The 18,571-nt window shown below is 47.2% G+C and overlaps 1 protein-coding gene across 1 annotated transcript in view; it reads left to right on the plus strand.

Annotated features, from left to right (window-relative positions):
* Window positions 1-18,571, plus strand: part of tpcn3 (two pore segment channel 3) — an 84,269-nt gene that overhangs the window by 32,985 nt on the left and 32,713 nt on the right. The window contains exons 2-3 of the mRNA XM_085997862.1: window positions 2,581-2,663; window positions 10,881-10,995. Coding sequence (XP_085853988.1) covers window positions 2,581-2,663; window positions 10,881-10,995 — 198 coding nt within the window. The remainder of the gene's footprint in view (window positions 1-2,580; window positions 2,664-10,880; window positions 10,996-18,571) is intronic.

Below are 18,571 nucleotides of genomic sequence, written 5' to 3' on the forward strand. Positions count from 1 at the left end.
TAAAGGGTAGGCCATTCAGGACTGAGATGAGAAGAAATTTCTTCACACAGAGGGTGGTGAATCTTTGGAATTCTCTACCCCAGAGGGCTGTGGAGGCTCAGTCATTGGGTATATTCAAAACAGAAGTCGATAGATTTCTGACTAGTAAGGGCATCAAGGGATATGGCGATAGGGCCAGTGAATGGAGTTGAGGCAGAAGATCAGCCATGATCTCATTGAATGGTGGCGCAGGCTCGAAGGGCTGAATGGCCTACTCCTGCTCCTATTTCTTATGTTCTTAAAAGGGTGTGTGGGATTGGGGGTCGTAAGGGGAACGGGAGCCAAATCGGAAACCTTAAATTTTTCTCGCTAATCCCCATGCCTCCCGCCATAATTCAATTCTTCTGAAACTTTCCATCAGTAGATATTTGAACTGTTTCATTGTGTTTTGTAATACAATTGCGGTAAAGCATGTGTGATCTTGCAACTGCCGTTTTAAACTTGCTGAGCGAAGGTCAGTTTAGCAGCTAATTAACTGTTTTAGCCCATTTAAAAAAAAAAAAAAAAAAAAATACCAGCAACCTTTGAGCTTGAATATTTCTTCAGTTAAGAAGGCTACGTATAGAGAATGTGATACCTAAAAAGTACACACATAACAGCTAAAATAACGATTGATAACCTCGAGAGAAAGAAAAAGCAAAAGAACAAAAAAAAAATGGTTTGATTTAAAGACTCAAACTGACACATGTTCTGACGAAGGGTCACAGACCTGAAACGTGAACTCTGTTTCTCTCTCCAAGGATGATGCCTGGCCTGCTGAGTGTTTCCAGCATTTTCTGTTGTTAATGGAGACAACTACTGCCTTCCCAGAGCAAACTTTTTTTTCCTGCCACCATTCTTCTCTTCCCCCCCCGCCCCCCCCCCCCCCCCCCCCCCCCCCCAAACCCCAATTGCACTGAGAGGTACTGAGCAATACAGACAAGGGAGGTCCAAGGTTTGTGCTGTAAGAACTGATTCCCATCTGGGTAACAATGATGGCAGTACTTTACAATTGGTTAGTGCTCCCAGTCACTGTCCAGTGACTGTCACTGAACTCTGGGTGCGCGTGTTAGTGTGTATATAAGTAATTGTGTAGCAATGAACTTGAGGAATAAGAGCAAGAGTAGGCCGTTCGGCCCCTCGAGCCTGCCCTGCCATTCAATAAGATCATGGCTGATCTGATCTTGGCCTCAACTTCACTTTCCCGCCCCCTCCCCATAACCCTCGACTCCCCTGTAGCTCAAATATCTGTCTATCTCCGCCTTGAATATATTCAATGACTCCGCCTCCACAGCTCTCTGGGGTAGAGTTCCAAAGATTCACGACCCTCAGAGAAGAAATTCCTCCTCACCTCCATTTTAAATGGGTGACCCCTTATCCTGAAACTGTGTCCCCTAGTTCTAGATTCCCCCATGAGGGGAAACATTCTCCCTGCATCGACCCTGTCAAGCCCCCTCAGAATCTTTTGTTTCAGTAAGATCACCTCTCATTCTTCTAAATTCCAATGAGTATAGGTCCAACCTGCTCAACCTTTCCTCATAAGGCAACCCCTTCATCTCGGGAATTAACCTAGTGAATCGTCTCTGAACTGCCTCCAATGCAAGTATATCCTTCCTTTAAATAAAGAGACCAAAACTGCACGCAAAAATGAGCTCAGACCTAGCTGTAATTATTCCTGTCCCTCTCCCTCCCCATCCCTTCCTTCCATCGCTGAGGTAGCCTGCTTTCACACAAGAATGCCTGAGGTATTGGAGGAAAGCAGTTGTCTTTGGAAATGTACTGCAGGAGAGGGGGGTGCGGAGAAGGAGAATGGGGAACACAGCTTGCTTAACTCACTTCTCTACGATTGCTGTCATCAGTCCATCAGAATTGTTTGTAAAGGTGATTAGGCCAGTGTTTTAAATGTGGTGCTAAATCCTGTAGTTTCAAGCCACAATTCATAAAAGCTTTGCAACATGAAAGGGGAGGGAAGCATTGGTTTATGCATTTACTGTCCGTTTATAGCGTGAAGAGAGAATGAAAGACTTGCATTTATGTAGCACCTTTCATGATCTTGGGACGTCCTAAAGCGCTTTACGGGCAATGAAATACTTTTGAAGTGTAGTCACTTATAATGTAGGCAATCCAACAGATAACAGCAAGATACTGTCAGGATTATTTCTTGGTAAATCATACAGGAAATTTTCGATTTACCGGCACCTAAATAACCGGAAATCTCGGTTAACCGGTAAAATTCAGGAGTAGGTTCAGGTAAGTTTTATTACTTGCCTTCATCCATCTGTTGCTGTGCAAGGGTGTGCCTGCAGCTGTTGCTAAGCTACAGAGACGCTTGGAACTTTTGGCCATTGTTCTGAACCTGCTGCTAAGCAACAGGGTTTGTTGCTTTATACAGAGCTCTCGGCTCCGTATCTTTTACTATAGCTTTCGGTTATCCGGAATTTTTGATGAACCGGCACCACGTCAGTCCTGTCGGTGCCGGATTTAAAAAAAAGTTTCCTGTACTTGGAATAACATTACTGTATTATTTTCCTGTTTAATTTAATTCATGTTACAATTTAACAGCAACTTCAACTGGCTGCAGCTTATGTCTCCGATGCTCAGTATAACCGAAACATCCAGTTTGAAACTTCACCACAAGCAATCAGGTAAGAGTTTAATAATCTATTATCCCATAGGTTGAAACGGGTTTCAAGGTTTTTTGTTAATTTCATGCTTTGCGAGGTTAAGAATTACAAATACAGCTGTTTGGTTTTTCCAGTTCAGGTGACATACTTGAGAGCCTATCACACTAAACTTAATCCATTAACACAGCGGCAAAAGAACCAGATGGGAAATGAGTAACTTTTTTACGCAGCGAGTTGTTGTGATCTGCACTGCCTGAAAGGGTGGTGGAAGCAGATTCAATAATAACTTTTATAAGGGGATTGGATATATACTTGAAAAGGTAAAATTGGCAGAGTTACAGGGAAAGAGCAAGGGAGTGGGACTAATCGGGTAGATCTTTCAAAGAGCTGGCACAGGCAAGATGGGCCGAATGGCCTCCTGTGTTGTAAGATTCTACAATTCCATGATTCATTGCCTTGGAGTGGTCTGGGGCTGTGGTTTATTGAGTGTTTCTAGTACAAAGTCAGTTCACATTGTATCAGACCTGCAGCAAGGCATGTCATTTTCCATTGTGATCCAGAACCAGCATAAGTGCTGTCTCGATGATGTGTTCCATGATGAAAGTTGGCATTTTGAATTCTGTGGTAGAGAAAACACCTATAAATTCAAGTTCGTACTGTTTCAATATAATTGTTTGAATATATTTTGAGTGAACACCTTCTTACTAAATTTCTGATCTGAGCATCCCCTCCCTCCCACATCAAGATTGGGAATTCAAATATCGGAGCTGTGCACCCATTAGTAGGGATACTTAGCTGGAAAATTCCATATTATGTGCACAATTAATGTAAGAAATGGCTATCCAAGTTTACTGTTGTATATCTAGGGTTTAGTATATGATGCAGAGTTTAGCTCACGTCAAGTCAATCTCTCAAGCCAACCTGAAAAACATTACTTAGGCTGGTCACAGAATATTTTCACAATTCATAGAATCATAGAATGGTTTCAGTACAGGAGGCCATTTGGCTTGTCGAGCCCATGCCTGCTCTCTGCAAGAGCACTTCAGCTAGTCTACTCCCCTGCACTTTCCCTGCAAATTTTTTCCTTCAGCTACTTATCCAACTCCCTTTTGAAAGCCACGATTGAGTCTGCCTCCACCACCCTTTCAGGCAGTGCATTCCAGATCCTAACCACTTGCTGCGTAAAAAAGGTTTTTCCTCATGTCGGCTTTGGTTCTTTTGCCAATCACCTTAAATCTGTGTCCTCTGGTTCTCGACCCTTTTGCCAATGGGAACAGTTTACCTCTACTCTGTCTAGGCTCCTCATGATATTGAACACTTCCATCAAATCTCCTCTCAACCTTCTCTGCTCTAAGGGGAACAACCCCAGCTTTTCCAGCTTCTCCATGTAACTGAAGTCCCTCATTCCTGGAATCATTCTTGTAAATCTTTTCTGCACCCTCTCTAAGGCCTTCACATCCTTCCTAAAGTGCGGTGCACAGAATTAAAGTGACACATTTGTTGAACAGGGAAGGGAAATGCCTTGAATGGTTAGATTTTTAAATGGAGTAGAGAGACCTTGGTGTGCAGATACACAGATCATTAAAGATCAGGATGTAGGTAAGGCCATAAACAAAGGTAACAGGAATCTATGATTTTTATCCTGAGGCATGAAATATAAAAGCAAGGAGGTAGCATTGAACTAGTACAAGACAAGGCGGTGTGTACCATCTACAGGATGCACTGCAGCAACTCGCCAAGGCTTCTTCGGCAGCACCTCCCAAACCCGTGCCCTCTACCACCTAGAAGGACAAGGGCAGCAGGCGCATGGGAACACCACCACCTCCAAGTCACATACCATCCTGACTTGGAAATATATCGCCGTTCCTTCATCTTCGCTGGGTCAAAATCCTGAAACTCCCTACCTAACAGCAGTGTGGGAGTACCTTCATATAGAAAGCAGCAGTTCAAGAAGACCACCACCTTCTCGAAGGCAATTAGGGATGGGAAATAAATGTTGGCCTTGCCAGCGATGCCCACATCTCATGAATGAATAAAAAAAATTTTTTAATTAGTTAGGCTGCACTTACAATATTGTGTGAAATTTTGGGCACCCCATTACAGAAAGGATACACAGGCAATGCAAAATGTACAGTGCAGATTCACTAGAATGTTGCATAGAATGGTTACAACACAGAAGGAGACAACACAGAAGGAGACCATTCAGCCCGTCGAGCCAGTGCAGTTCAGGGGGCAGGCAATCTTAGATCTGGTCCCGTGTAATGAGACAGGATTAATAAAAAATGTCCGAGTAAAGGATCCCCTTGGAATGAGTGACCATAACATGGTTGAATTCCAAATTCAGTTGGAGGGTGAGAGTTGGATCTCAAACCAGCGTACTAAGCTTAAATAAAGGAGACTATGAAGGTATGAGAGCAGAGTTGGCTAAAGTGGACTGGGAAAATAGATTAAGGTGTAAGATGGTACATGAGCAGTGGTGTACATTCAAGGAGATATTTCAGCTTTCAAGAAAAATATATTCCACTGAGGAAAAAGGGGCGTAAAAGAAAAGACAGCCATCCGTGGCTAAGTAAAGTAATAAAGGATAGTATCCAACTGAAAACAAGGGCATATAAAGTAGCCAAATCTAGTGGGAGGATAGAAGATTGGGAAGCATTTAAAAGCCAGCAAAGAATAACTAAAAGATTAATTAAGAAAGGGAAGATAGATTATGAAAGTAAACTAGCAAAAAATATTAAAACAGATAGCAAGAGTTTCTACAGTTATATAAAAAGAAAAAGGGTGGCTAAATTGAATGTTGGTCCCTTAGAGGATGAGACTGGGAAATTAGTGGTGGGGAACATGGAGATGGCAAAAATGCTGAACAAATATTTTGTATCAGTCTTTACAGTAGAGGACACTAAAAATATCCCAACACTGGACAAACAGGGGGCTATGGGGGGAGGAACTAAACACGATTTAAAATCACTAAGGAGGTGGTACTCGGTAAGGTAATGGGACTAAAGGTGGATAAATCCCCTGGACCTGATGGCTTACATCCTAGGGTCTTGAGAGAAGTAGCGGCAGGGATTGCAGATGCATTGGTGGTAATTTTCCAAAACTCCCTGGATTCAGGAAAGGTCCCAGCAGATTGGAAAACTGCTAATGTAACGCCCTTATTTAAAAAGGGAGGTAGACAAAAGGCTGGAAACTATAGACCAGTTAGCCTAACATCTGTGGTTGGTAAAATGTTGGAGTCCATTATTAAGGAAGCAGTAACAGGACATTTGGATAAGCATAATTTAATCGGACAGAGTCAGCATGGTTTTAGGAAGGGGAAGTCATGTTTGACAAATTTGCTCGAATTCTTTGAGGACGTAATAAACAGGGTGGATAAAGGGGGGAACCAGTGGATGTGGTGTATTTGGACTTCCAAAAGGCATTTGACAAGGTGCCACACAAAAGATTACTGATCGGGATTGGGGGTAATATACTGGCATGGGTGGAAGATTGGCTATCTAACAGAAAACAGAGTTGGGATAAATGGTTCATTCTCGGGTTGGCAATCAGTAACTAGTGGTGTTCCGCAGGGGTCAGTGCTGGGACCCCAACTCTTTACAATCTATATTAACGATTTGGAGGAAGGGACCAAGTGCAACATATCCAAGTTTGCCGACGATACAAAGATTGGAGGGAAAGCAGTGAGTGAGGAGGACATAAAACACCTGCAAAAGGACATAGACAGGCTAAGTGAGTGGGCAGAAATTTGGCAGATGGAATATAATGTTGGAAAGTGTGAGGTTATGCACTTTGGCAGAAAAAATCAAAGAGCAAGTTATTATCTAAATGGCGAGAAACTGCAAAGTGCTACAGTACAAAGCGATCTGGGGGTCCTGGTGCATGAAACACAGAAGGTTAGTATGCAGGTACAGCAGGTGATCAGGAAGGCCAATGGAACCTTGGCTTTTATTGCAAGGGGGATGGAGTATAAAAACAGGGAAGTCTTGCTGCAGCTATACAGGGTATTGGTGAGGCCACACCTGGAATACTGCGTACAGTTTTGGTTTCCATATTTAAGAAAAGATATACTTGCTCTCGAGGCAGTTCAGAGAAGGTTCACTCGGTTGATTCCGGAGATGAGGGGATTGACTTATGAGGAAAGGTTGAGTAGGTTGGGACTCTACTCATTGGAATTCAGAAGAATGAGAGGCGATCTTATCGAAACATATAAGATTGTGAGGGGACTTGATCGGGTGGATGCGGTGAGGATGTTTCCACTGATGGGTGAGACTATAACTAGGGGGCATAATCTTAGAATAAGGGGCTGCCCTTTCAAAACTGAGATGAGGAGAAACTTCTTCACTCGGTAGTAAATCTATGGAATTTGCCGCCTCCGAGAGCTGTGGAAGCTGCGACATTAGATAAATTTAAAACGGAGATAGACAGTTTCCTAGCTGATAGTGGAATTAGGGGTTACAGGGAGCGGGCAGGGAAGCGGACGTGAGTCTAGGTTCGGATCAGCCATGATCCTATTGAATGGCGGAGCAGGCCCGAGGGGCCGTATGGCCTACTCCTGCTCCTACTACTTATGTAGTCCCACTCCCCTGCCCTTTCCCCGTAGCTCTGCAAATTTTTTTCCTTCAGGTACTTATCCAACTCCCTATTGAAAGTCGTGATTGAGTCTGCCTCCACCACCCTTTCAGGCAGTGAATTGCAGATCCTAACCACTCGCTGCGTAACAAGGTTTTCCTCATGTCGCCTTTGGTTCTTCTGCCAACCACCTTAAATCTGTGTCCTCTGGTTCTCGACCCTTCCGCTTAAGAAGTTTGGGCTTATTTTCATGTAGCACCAAGAAGGTTAAGGTGTGACCTGATGGAATTATTGAAGATCATGCTGAGGTAAGTAATGGCAGGCAGTGTAGTAAAGACAAATTTAAAATAATGACACTGCTGCAGCATGACTGATCCACGGATGTCTATCACTTCCCCTCCCACCCGCTCCCCAAACTAGGACAGGAAATGTAGATGGAGCATTTGAAATGGTATAAATTGGAAAGAGTAATAAACACATGAGGGAGAAAGGTTATGGTGATCGGGTTAGGTGAAGAGGGGTGGGAGGAAGCTCATATGGAGTATACACGCTGGCATGGACCAGTTGGGTTGAATGGCCTGTTTTTGTGCTCAGAGTTTTACAGCGCAGAAAGAGGCCCTTCGGCCCATCGTGTCTGCGCCGTCCATCAATCCCTGTCCAGTCTAATCCCATTTTCCAGCATTTGGTCCATAGTCTTGTATGCAATGGCATTTCAAGTGCCCATCCAAATGCTTCTTGAATGTTGAGGGTTCCTGCCTCTACCACCCTTTCAGGCAATGAGTTCCAGCTTCCAACCACCCTCTGGGTGAAAAAGTTCCTCCTCAAATCCCCTCTAAATCTCCTGCCCCTTACCCTGAATCTATGCCCCCTTGTTATTGACCCCCCCTACTAAGGGGAAAAGTTCCTCTTTATCTACCCTATCTATGCCCCTCATCATTTTGTACACCTCAATCAGGTCCCCCCTCAGCCTCCTTTGCTCCAAGGAAAACAACCCCAGCCTGGCCAGTCTTTATTCATAGTTGAGGCGCTCCATCCCAGGTAACATCCTGGTGAATCTTCTCTGCACCCTCTCCAAAGCAATCACATCCGTCCTATAGTGAGGCGACCAGAACTGCACACAGTACTCCAGCTGTGGCCTCACCAGCGTTTTGTACAGCTCCATCATAACCTCCCTGCTCTTATATTCTATGCCTCTGCTAATGAAGGCAAGTATCCCATATGCCTTTTTAACCACCTTATCTACCTGTTCCGCTGCCTTCAGGGATCTATGTACATGTACACCAAGGTCCCTCTGACCCTCTGTACTTCCTAGGGTCCTACCACTCATTGTGTATTCCCTTGCCTTATTTGTCCGCCCAAAATGCATCACCTCGCACTTTTCCGGGTTAAATTCCATTTGCCACTTTTCTGCCCATCTGACCAACCCATTAATATCGTCCTGTAGCCTGAGGCTTTCCTCCTCGCAATTTACCACCCCACCAATTTTCGTGTCATCCGCAAACTTACTGATCATACCCTTTACATTCTCATCCAAATCATTAATGTAGATCACAAACAGCAAGGGACCCAGCACCGATCCCTGAGGTACCCCACTGGACACAGGCTTCCAGTCACAAAAGCAACCTTCGACCATCACCCTCTGCCTCCTGCCACTCAGCCAGTTTAGGATCCAACGCGCCAAGGCCCCCTGGATCCCATGGGCTCTTACCTTCTTGACCAGTCTCCTATGCGGGACTTTGTCAAAAGCTTTGCTGAAGTCCATGTAAACCACATCCACAGCATTTCCCTCATCCACACACCTAGTCACCCCCTCGAAAAATTCAATCAGATTGGTCAGACATGATTTACCCTTGACAAAGCCATGCTGACTATCCCCGATTAAGCCTTGCCTCTCCAAGTGGAGACTAATTTTGTCCCTCAGAATTTTTTCCAATAATTTCCCTACCACAGATGTTAGGCTCACTGGTCTGTAATTCCCTGGTTTATCCCTGCTACCCTTCTTGAATAATGGTACTACATTAGCTGTTCTCCAGTCCTCTGGTACATCCCCTGTGGCCAGGGAGGTTCTGAAAATTTGTGTCAGAGCCCCTGCAAACTCCTCCTTTGCCTCACACAACAGCCTGGGATACATCTCGTCCGGGCCTGGGGATTTATCCACTTTTTGGCCTGCTAAAACCGCTAGTACCTCCTCCCTCTCGATGCTAATATGTTCAAGTATGTCACAGTCCCCTTGCCCGACTTCTATGTCTACATCGTCTTTCTCCATAGTGAACACAGAGGCAAAAAATTCATTTAAAACCCCACCTACTTCATCTGGCTCTACACACAGCTTGCCACTTTGGTCCCTAATGGGCCCTACCCTTTCCCTGGTTATCCTCTTGCCCTTAATATACTTATAAAACATCTTAGGATTTTCCTTTTATTTTGCTCGCCAGTGTTATTTCATGGCCCCTCCTCGCCCTTCTAATTTCCTTTTTAAGTATGCCCCTGCACCTTTTATACTCCTCTAGGGCTTCCTTTGTCTTTTGTAACTGCCAAAAGCCCCCCTTTTTTTCCTAATGCATTTTTGTATATCCCTTGTCATCCAAGGTTCCCTTTGCTTGTTGGTCCCACCCTTGACCTTTACAGGAACATGTTGGCGTTGTACTCTCTCTATTTCCCTTCTGAAAGCCTCCCACTGTTTTGATGTGGATTTTCCTATAAGTAGCTGCTCGCAGTCCACTTTGGCCAGATCCTGCCTTATCTTATTAAAATCGGCCTTCCCCCAATTTAGAACCCTTATTTCCGGGCCGTCTTTGTCTTTTTCCATGACCACCTTAAATCTCACCGAATTATGGTCACTATCGCCATATGTTAATTCTATGTAGATTCTAGTCAAGTGGGAAAGGGGAGATGAACGTAGGTCATTCGAGACTGTTCTACCATTCAATCAGATCATGGCTGATCTGTATCTTAACTCCATTTACCCGCCTTGGTTCTGTAACCCTTAATACCCTTGCCTAACAAAAATCTATCACTCAGTTTTGAAATTTTCAATTGACCCCCAGCCTCAACAGCTTTTCAGGGGAGAGTGTTCCAGATTTCCACTACCCTTTGTGTGAAGAAGTGCTTCATGACATCACCCCTGAACGGCCTAGCTCTAATTTTTAGGTTTATGCCCCCTTGTCCTGGACTCCTCCACCAGAGGAAATAGTTTCTCTCCATCTATCCTATCAGCTCCTTAATGGTAATTTTTCAGACTGTTTGTAGAAAAATTGCAGAAACATTAGTTCCACTTATTCATGTTCTCATGAATTGGGAGTCCCAAGTGTGAAGGGGATAGTTAACAACACAGTTTAAGAATTGGAAAAACTGCCGGACTTGTTGCTGATGAACACTGTTAATTAGAAAAAGCAGGCTAAAGATAAAACTTGCCTTGAAGAGCAGCCCAGCCTAGGTGTTTAACTGTATTGTGAAAGATTAGGCTGAGTGCATGCCCGTGCAATAGCAGGCCAAGCATTGCCAGCTGACCGTTTGATAATGACTGAGTTATTATTTGCAGTAGCCCAATTAACAGAAATCCTTTGACTTTCAGACTCCACTTTTATCTAACAAAATTCTTCTTCACCTTTCAGTATTTCTTTCACATTATAAGAAGATTAATAATTGTGGGAACTTTTTCTCCCCTAGATTCTACAAATTGTACAATCACTGGTCTACACAGGGAGTCACTTATTTTTTTGTGCTGGTGGATCTTCTCCTCGGCCTATTTGAGGATCCTGCAGTCTATTTGCTGCCGATTTGGGTGAGTTTCATTCAGTGACTGAAAGCAGAAGAAAATACAACCTTCAGTATTTTCAGAATGCGATGACTTCATTCCATTTAATATCTGCCAGTTTGTGATCGTCTTAGCAACCAGCAATATAAAATCTGTCTCATTCGTTCAGGTTCCCATACAACAGGAAATTGTTGCCCCTCTATGGGGCGGGAACAGATAACAGACACTATCCCTTTTAAATATTTACATCGCTTGCTCATCCCCATCCTTCTATCAGAAGCCTTGTGAGCTGCATTAATTCTCTGCCCTTGTCTCCCTCCCTCTGATCAGGTGACGAAAGGTCATCGACCAGAAACGTTAACTCTGTTTCTCTCTCCACAGAGGCTGCCTGACCTGCTGAGTATTTCTAGCATTTTCTGTTCTTATAGCACAAATGTACTGTTGTTTCCATGTACTGAAAAGGTCCTTTTGACTTTCAATATTTTTAATGTTGAAAAGTTTATGTAAAAGCACAAAGTTTTAGATGTTGAATCTTGACGTTTTTAAGTCAGAGCTTTGCTTTGTCGTCTTTTCCTTTACTGGATTATTAGTAAAGTCTTGCTTTGGTTACGTTTTTATTACAGTTGTTGCAGTTCCTCTTTCCTAATATTGTTGTGCTCACAGGTTACCATTTCTATATAAGTCGTTGTTGAATTCAAAAGTGAGAATGTATCTCAGTGATGCTGTTTATCTAGTTTATCCTGTATGCTCATGATCTACAGAGCAGTAGTAATACCCGCCCTCCTGTATGCCTCCGAGACATGGACCATTTACAGCAGGCACCTCCAAGCACTGGAAAGGTACCACCAACGCTGCCTCCAAGATCCTGCAAATCCATTGGCAGGATAGGCGCACCAACGTCGGTGATATCGCTCAGGCCAACATCCCCAGCATCAAAGCTTTGACCACACTCGATCAGCTCCGATGGACCGGTCACATCGTCCGCATGCCCGATACGAGACTCCCAAAACAAGTGCTCTACTTGGAGCTCTGACATGTCCAGAGCGCCCCAGTGGGCAGAGGAAACAATTCAAGGACACTTCAAAGCCTCCTTGAAAAAGTGCAACATCCCCACCGACACCTGGGAATCCCTGGCCCAAGACCGCACAAAGTGGAGAAGTATCCAGGAAGGCGTCGAACACCTCGAGTCTCTTTGCTGGGAGCAAGCGGAAGCCAAGCGCAAGGAGCGCACGTCAACCCAAGCACCCCACCCACCCGCCCCTTCAACCACCGTCTGCCCCACCTGTGACGGAGACTGTAGGTCCCGCATTGGACTCATCAGTCACCTGAGTACTCCTTTTTAGTGTGGAAGCAAGTCATCCTCGGTTCCGAGGGACTGCCTAAGAAGAGAAGAAGTTTATCTAGTGATAAGGAAGAGCATCTGATACACGCGTGGCATAGCTTTTTAAAGAACTCTGTGCCTGGTGTTTTTGGTCATTTGGATGGTGGCAATTTCCAATTTGCACATAGTGCTGAACTCTGATTCCAGAACAAAGAGGACTGTGTCTATGAAAATTTGACTTTCAATCTGTACGTTGGATTGCTTGGGGCAACCATTCTAATTCAGATAAAACAAAATCTGCTTTTCAGCATTGAAGGAAAATCGGATTGTGTTACTTGCACAGGGAGCAGAAGATGGTAGGAGGTATTCAAGGGGGACACTGGTCCAGGACAGCTCATTGTTCACAATGTTAGATTCGAATTTTGGAGTAAAACCGAAATTCGAATCTAACAACAAGAACTGACCTCTGGCGATATTTAGAACCAACATCTGGAAAATGTCCTTATTCGGAGTGATAACTGTTTGGAATAAATGAAGCAGATTTTCTATTGCTGGTTGCTAAGACAATCTCAAACTGACAATATATGGTGGTCTGAAAATACTGAAGGTTGCATTTTGGAATAATCTACAAAGCAAAGTTAAGAGTTAAAAACATTGCAGGTATTCAAAATACAATTGGATGCCCCGATGGGATCACTATATAATAGAGGGATGAGCTGGATGGTCTTTCCTTGTGTATTTCATTGCAAGGGCTGAGGTAGAATTGTCATACTGCATTACCAGGTTTCTACCATTAGAGGCCCTATGTGAGCTTTGCAAATGAGTTTAAAATGTTAGACAACAGGTAAGACACATCCTGGTGGGATTGGGGGGGGGGGGGGTGGTGGGTGGACTATTGGGCCTGTGGAATTTTTCACCTCCCACGCTGCAAGTGTATCATAATTCCTGCAAAATAGACAAAACTGCAAACAATACATAATTGAACCGTGACCTAATTTAAATAATTGGGATTTTAAAAAGTGGAGCGCTAGTCATAATAAAATGTTGGTTTATTCAAAAACAGAGGCCTAGAAATTCAGTTGCGTGCGCCAGCCGTTAGCGCCTTAGGAGGAGTAGATCTCGAGCGCTAGGCACTTAGCGGCCAGGCGCAGGGCGATCTGCGCCTACGCCCAACTTCAGTAGACATTTAGCGCCGGCGCAAAGTGTTTGCGCGCACCCAGCTGCGCGCGCAGATTATGACGTCATTTCCTCGTGCAACTCCCTTTGTGCGCCCCAATCCGGAACTTCAGTCGCGCCCGCCCAATGTGGGCGTGGCGCTCCTAAGAACTCTGAACTGGAACGCAGCAGAGGCCATGCGGGCCTCGGGGTGCTAATTAAAGGGCACTTACCCTGAACTATAAAGGCCAGCCATTTTGCAGCAATCACTCTTGTGCAACGGATTTCTGGACAGAGACCAAGGAAGAGAGCTTACTGCTTTGGCCCAACATAGGAGAGGTATTTTTGGCTTCAGGCCAGAGCTTGGCAATTCGCCTTCATTGTGAGGTCATTGTTTGCCAGTATATTATGGGGGCTGCATGGGGTGCCAACCCTCAGTTTCAGCATTATGTGCGAAGGGCTCGCAGACGCTGTGTGAGAGGGGCAGCCCTGGCTAGACGCAGAGGGGGCAACAGGCGTCCGCTACCTAGGCCTTACCCACTCAGGAAATACCGACAGCAGGTGTCCTATCTCACCATGCCTGCCGCGCAGTGTGTTAGGAGGCTGCGCTTCAGAAGGGAGGTGGTTGCAGAGATCTGCCAGCTGCTTCACAGAGATCTGCGTCCACAGCTGAGGTGCAGGACGTCTCTGTCGGTGGAAGTGAAGGTCACGGTGGCTCTGAACTTCTATGCAAGCGGCTCCTTCCAAGCCGCTGTTGGGGACATTGCTAACATATCCCAGTTCGCTGTGCATTGCTGCATCCGCCAGGTGACCAATGCCCTTTTCAGAAGGAGACACCAATTCATCTCCTTCCCCATGACCCTGGAGAAGCAGCAGCAGCGTGCAGTGGGATTTGCGAGAAGAGCAGGCTTCCCCATGGTGCAGGGCGCCATTGACTGCACGCATGTGGTTTTGCGGGCACCTATCCACAATGCCGAGGATTACCGCAACCGGAAGGGCTACCATTCCCTCAATGTACAGCTGGTGTGTGACCACAGGCAGCGCATCCTAGCTGTCAATGCCCGCTTTCCAGGCAGCAGCCACGATGCATTTATCCTGCGACAGACTACTGTGGCTGACATGTTCCAGGCACAGCCTCACCCAAGAGGATGGCTTATCGGGGACAAAGGCTTTGTGTACCTGGCTCATGACCCCGCTCCGCGCGCCCAGGACCCCTGCTGAGGAGGCATACAACGAAAGCCATCAAGCCACTAGGAACATCATAGAACAAACGATTGGTGTCCTCGAGCAACGGTTCCACTGCCTGGATCGTTCCGGAGGATCTCTGCAGTATTCGCCGGAGAGAGTCTCCCAGGTCGTGGTCGTCTGCTGCATGCTGCACAACCTGGCTAGCCGCAGGACTCTGGCACTGACACCTCACGCTGGAGCACCACCTCCGCAGGAGGAGGAGGAGGACCAGCCCAGGAGGGAGGCACAAGGTCCAAGGGCCGCCCGTCGGCGGCTTATTGAACGACACTTCTAGGCCCCCTGTCAGGGAATGGCTTGTGGCAATGAAGGGACCTGAATGCAGCCGCTCCGCAAGCCCTCAGCCGGTTAAGGCAACAACCACTTCAAACATCAAACATGGACAAGCTGAATAAATAAAATGCTTTATTGAACAAACTCCGGGCCCTTCCCACATGAAACCCAAAAACAGACAACACACCCAAAAAACTGTCAGACACATGACTCTCTCCCACAACCTGGGCAGGAATAACAAAACATTTCCACAAAAATGGCCTTCATCCTCGGCCTTACAAAAACAACCATCCCCATAAACAAAACAACCATCCCCATATAAAAACACATTTGCCCACACCCTCTACTTTGTGGCCCGCGAGGGCGATTCCTTGTCCAGCCTTTTGCGGCCCCTGGCCGCCCTGCTGCTGCTCCTCAAAGTGTGCCCAGTGGCTGCTGCAAGGCTGGGGGAAGGCTCCTGAGGGGCACATGGCGTGATGGGAGATGCCCTTGGGGGTCGGCCTAGACGAGCTCTGGCCCTCGAGGGGCTGGCTGGTGACTGCTGCAGCTGTGGCTGGGCAGCAGCAGGCTCCAGCAGCTCCACTGGGGGAGTGGCAGTGACGGCTGCAGGAATGGGGGCAAGCTGGCTGATTGGCAGGTGCTCGCTGCTCGCCTGAGACACTGGCACTCGCCCAGGCCATCACTGCAGCATGCGCAGCAATCTGCTGAAGGACAGACCGCTGTGCTGATGCAGCGCGGCGGGTGCCCTGGCGATGCCTGGCTGACACAGCGAGTGTGGCAGCAGTGAGTGCCCGTACTGCCCTGGTCTGTGCCCGCATCAGACCAGCCAGTGACTGCACGGCACCACTGATCACCTGTCGACTCGCGGACTGCTCTGCCCCGAATTCTGCCCGACTCGCGGCCTGTGCTGCTTCAAATTGTTCGAAACTCCTGGCCTGTGAGGCGCCGAAATCGGCCACACTGAGCCAGGGACTCGATGGCCTCGGCAACCGTGCCACAACCCCCATGAACTCGGTGTGCCGGCGATCCGAGTCCACGGACATTTGATCGAGGAGGCGCACCTCCTTGGCGAGGACCGTCTCCGGACTGGAGGCCGGACTCTCCCTCTGGGGAGAAGGCCGCCGAGCTGGCCGACCCTTCCCGCGTTGCTGGATGCCACTGGGCCCAGCAACTACACTCCCCTGCGACCCTTCCTCCCCCCTTCTGGGAAGAAGGCCGCCGAGCTGGCCGACCCTTCCCGCGTTGCTGCACGCCACTGGGCACAGGAGCTACACTCCCCTGCGACACTTCCCCCTGGCTGTTCTCCAGGGAAGACGTGTCCCCTCCATTGGCATCCCCTGGCGCGGCTGAGGGTTCCCCAGATGGGCCGCCTTGCTCTTCCTCTTCCTCCTCCTCCTCTTCTGAGGGGCTGTCACTGGCAAGTTCAGGGACCTCCTCCTCACCATCTGAAAGCAGGAAGGCACAAGAGTAGCTTTAGAGTGAGGAGAGGGCGTCAGCGAGGGAGGCATGAGTGGTGGCATTCAGCGCATTGGTCAGACAGTGGCAAAGGATGTAGATCTGAAGTGCAAGTGGGACGAGAGAGGTCGAAAAGGTGATGTCCTTACTATTGGTGCCCAGAACAGGGTCGGCATCTCCAGATGCAACGGGGCCAATCACCCGGGCACCCATGAGGCTACCCACGCGCTCTTCAAGGTCACTGAGCTGCTGGATCTGGGGACCGCCTCCCCCGGTCAGTCTGGCTCTTCTGATTGTGTGCCAGCTTGGCCTGCACGAGAGAGGACGGCCTCTAAGTACAGTGTGGTGCCGTGATCTTGTGTACACTGCCTCCCATGGTCGAATAGCTTGGCCAGTGTGGTGCCGTGATCTTGTGTGCACTGCCTCCCATGGTCGAATAGCTTGGCCAGTGTGTAAAGTGCAGAATGTGCAATTGATGTTCATGCCAGTCCCATAGCTGCTGGATGAGGGCTGGCCATTAGGGCTTTTAGGTCCCTTTGCCCATAATGTGAGGTGCACATGCAAGGATGAGGAGGACACTGGAAAGGGCACTCACCCTGACAATCCTTGTGAGGTCATTGAATTTTTTCCGGCATTGGACACCAGTCCTGGGGACCTCGCTGTTGGATGTGACCCTGTGGGCGACCTCCCTCCAGGCTTTCCTGTAGATGCTGGTGGCAGGCTTCTTGCCACTGTCCGGGAACAAGAGTTTGCGTCTCCTCTCCAAAGCCCTAACCAGCACCCTCAAATCATGTCCAGTGAAGCGCTGCGCTCGTTCACGGGCCTTCTGCATCTTTCCCGGCGCTATTTCTGTTCAGCAGCAGTGTTTAGGCCTAGCTGGAGGGCTGCAGTGTCCAGGGCGTGGCAGCAGACGAACTCGACCCTTCCCCCTTTAAGAGCTGGCCGGCGCCAGGGTGTCTGCTGTCAATCAAGAAATGACCGCACCTGCGCTGCGCCCGGCCTCGGCGGTTTAGCTCAGCACCGCCGGCTTTGCGCCTAAAGATAGTTGTGTAACGCCAGTTTTAGCGCTCGAGCAAACTCTTAGCGCGAAGCTACTGAATATCGGCGAAGTGGCCTCGACTTTGCGCCGGGCGCAAACTTTACCGGCCGCCCGACTTTTCCGCCCCAAAAGTGGCTATACTGAATTTCTAGGCCAGACTGTTGAGTCTGTTTCAGCTGGGATGCTGTTGGCATGGGTCCTGATATTGAGCTGTGGCAGTTGCATAATGTTTTCTGCTGAAATTGCCCCCTCCACTATTTCACCACAGTAGCGGAGAGAGGAATTTCAGACAAATGTATTAAGTGACCGTCTGCTGGTATTCAGCAGTGACATTGAGGGCCATTGTTTGATGAGATGTTTTGGTATTTGGACTGTGGACAAGGGATTAGAGCTCCAGTAATGTGTAACATTATGCACACCACACAAAGTGGAAGCCCCTCGTAATTTTGGCGTGTAAAGCCCTTGTGTTAATGTTATCGGGAAGTATTTGAAAGACTGCAGTTTTTCTGAGACTTTCTAAACTCTATGATAAACACTGCACTGTACTGAGCAATATCTGCCCTACTGAAGGGGTAGTTTACTGACAAACTATTTGCCTCTTAATGCCAAACGATGCAAAGAACTGACCTCTAGCAAGGTGGAAGTTTGTCCTATTAACAACTGATATTTAACAATTTTCTCAAGCTTTTATGATTTGAGGCAACCTCTACTCTCAGATTTGAGATGCATCAACTTCGGGCTCCCAAAGCATTCATCGATATAGTACAGATTAGGTTTGATGCAAGTCACCCATCCAAATTTTTGATCTTAAAGCATACAGAAATCATGGGGTTTAGTGTATATCATACAGAATAATGGAGAATGAACCCTACATAAAGACCTGTGGAAGGCTTCAGGGAGTTTCTTGACCTTCAAAGTATGTTGTTATGGCTGTTACACTGATGTTGATGACCATTGGATGTTTTTGGCTGCCTTCTTCCAGTCTTCTGGGATGGCACCTGGGCTATATATAGGAAGGCTGTCATGGTGCCTGGGCTCCCTTGACCCTGTTCCCACTGAACTGCTAACCACCCAACTTCTATTTCAGCATCCATGCTAGCTGACATTTGGGCAGA

This window comes from Somniosus microcephalus, chromosome 9 (assembly GCF_052327205.1).
Source record: "Somniosus microcephalus isolate GS21.2 chromosome 9, FLI_Smic_1.0, whole genome shotgun sequence".
NCBI lineage: Eukaryota > Metazoa > Chordata > Chondrichthyes > Squaliformes > Somniosidae > Somniosus > Somniosus microcephalus.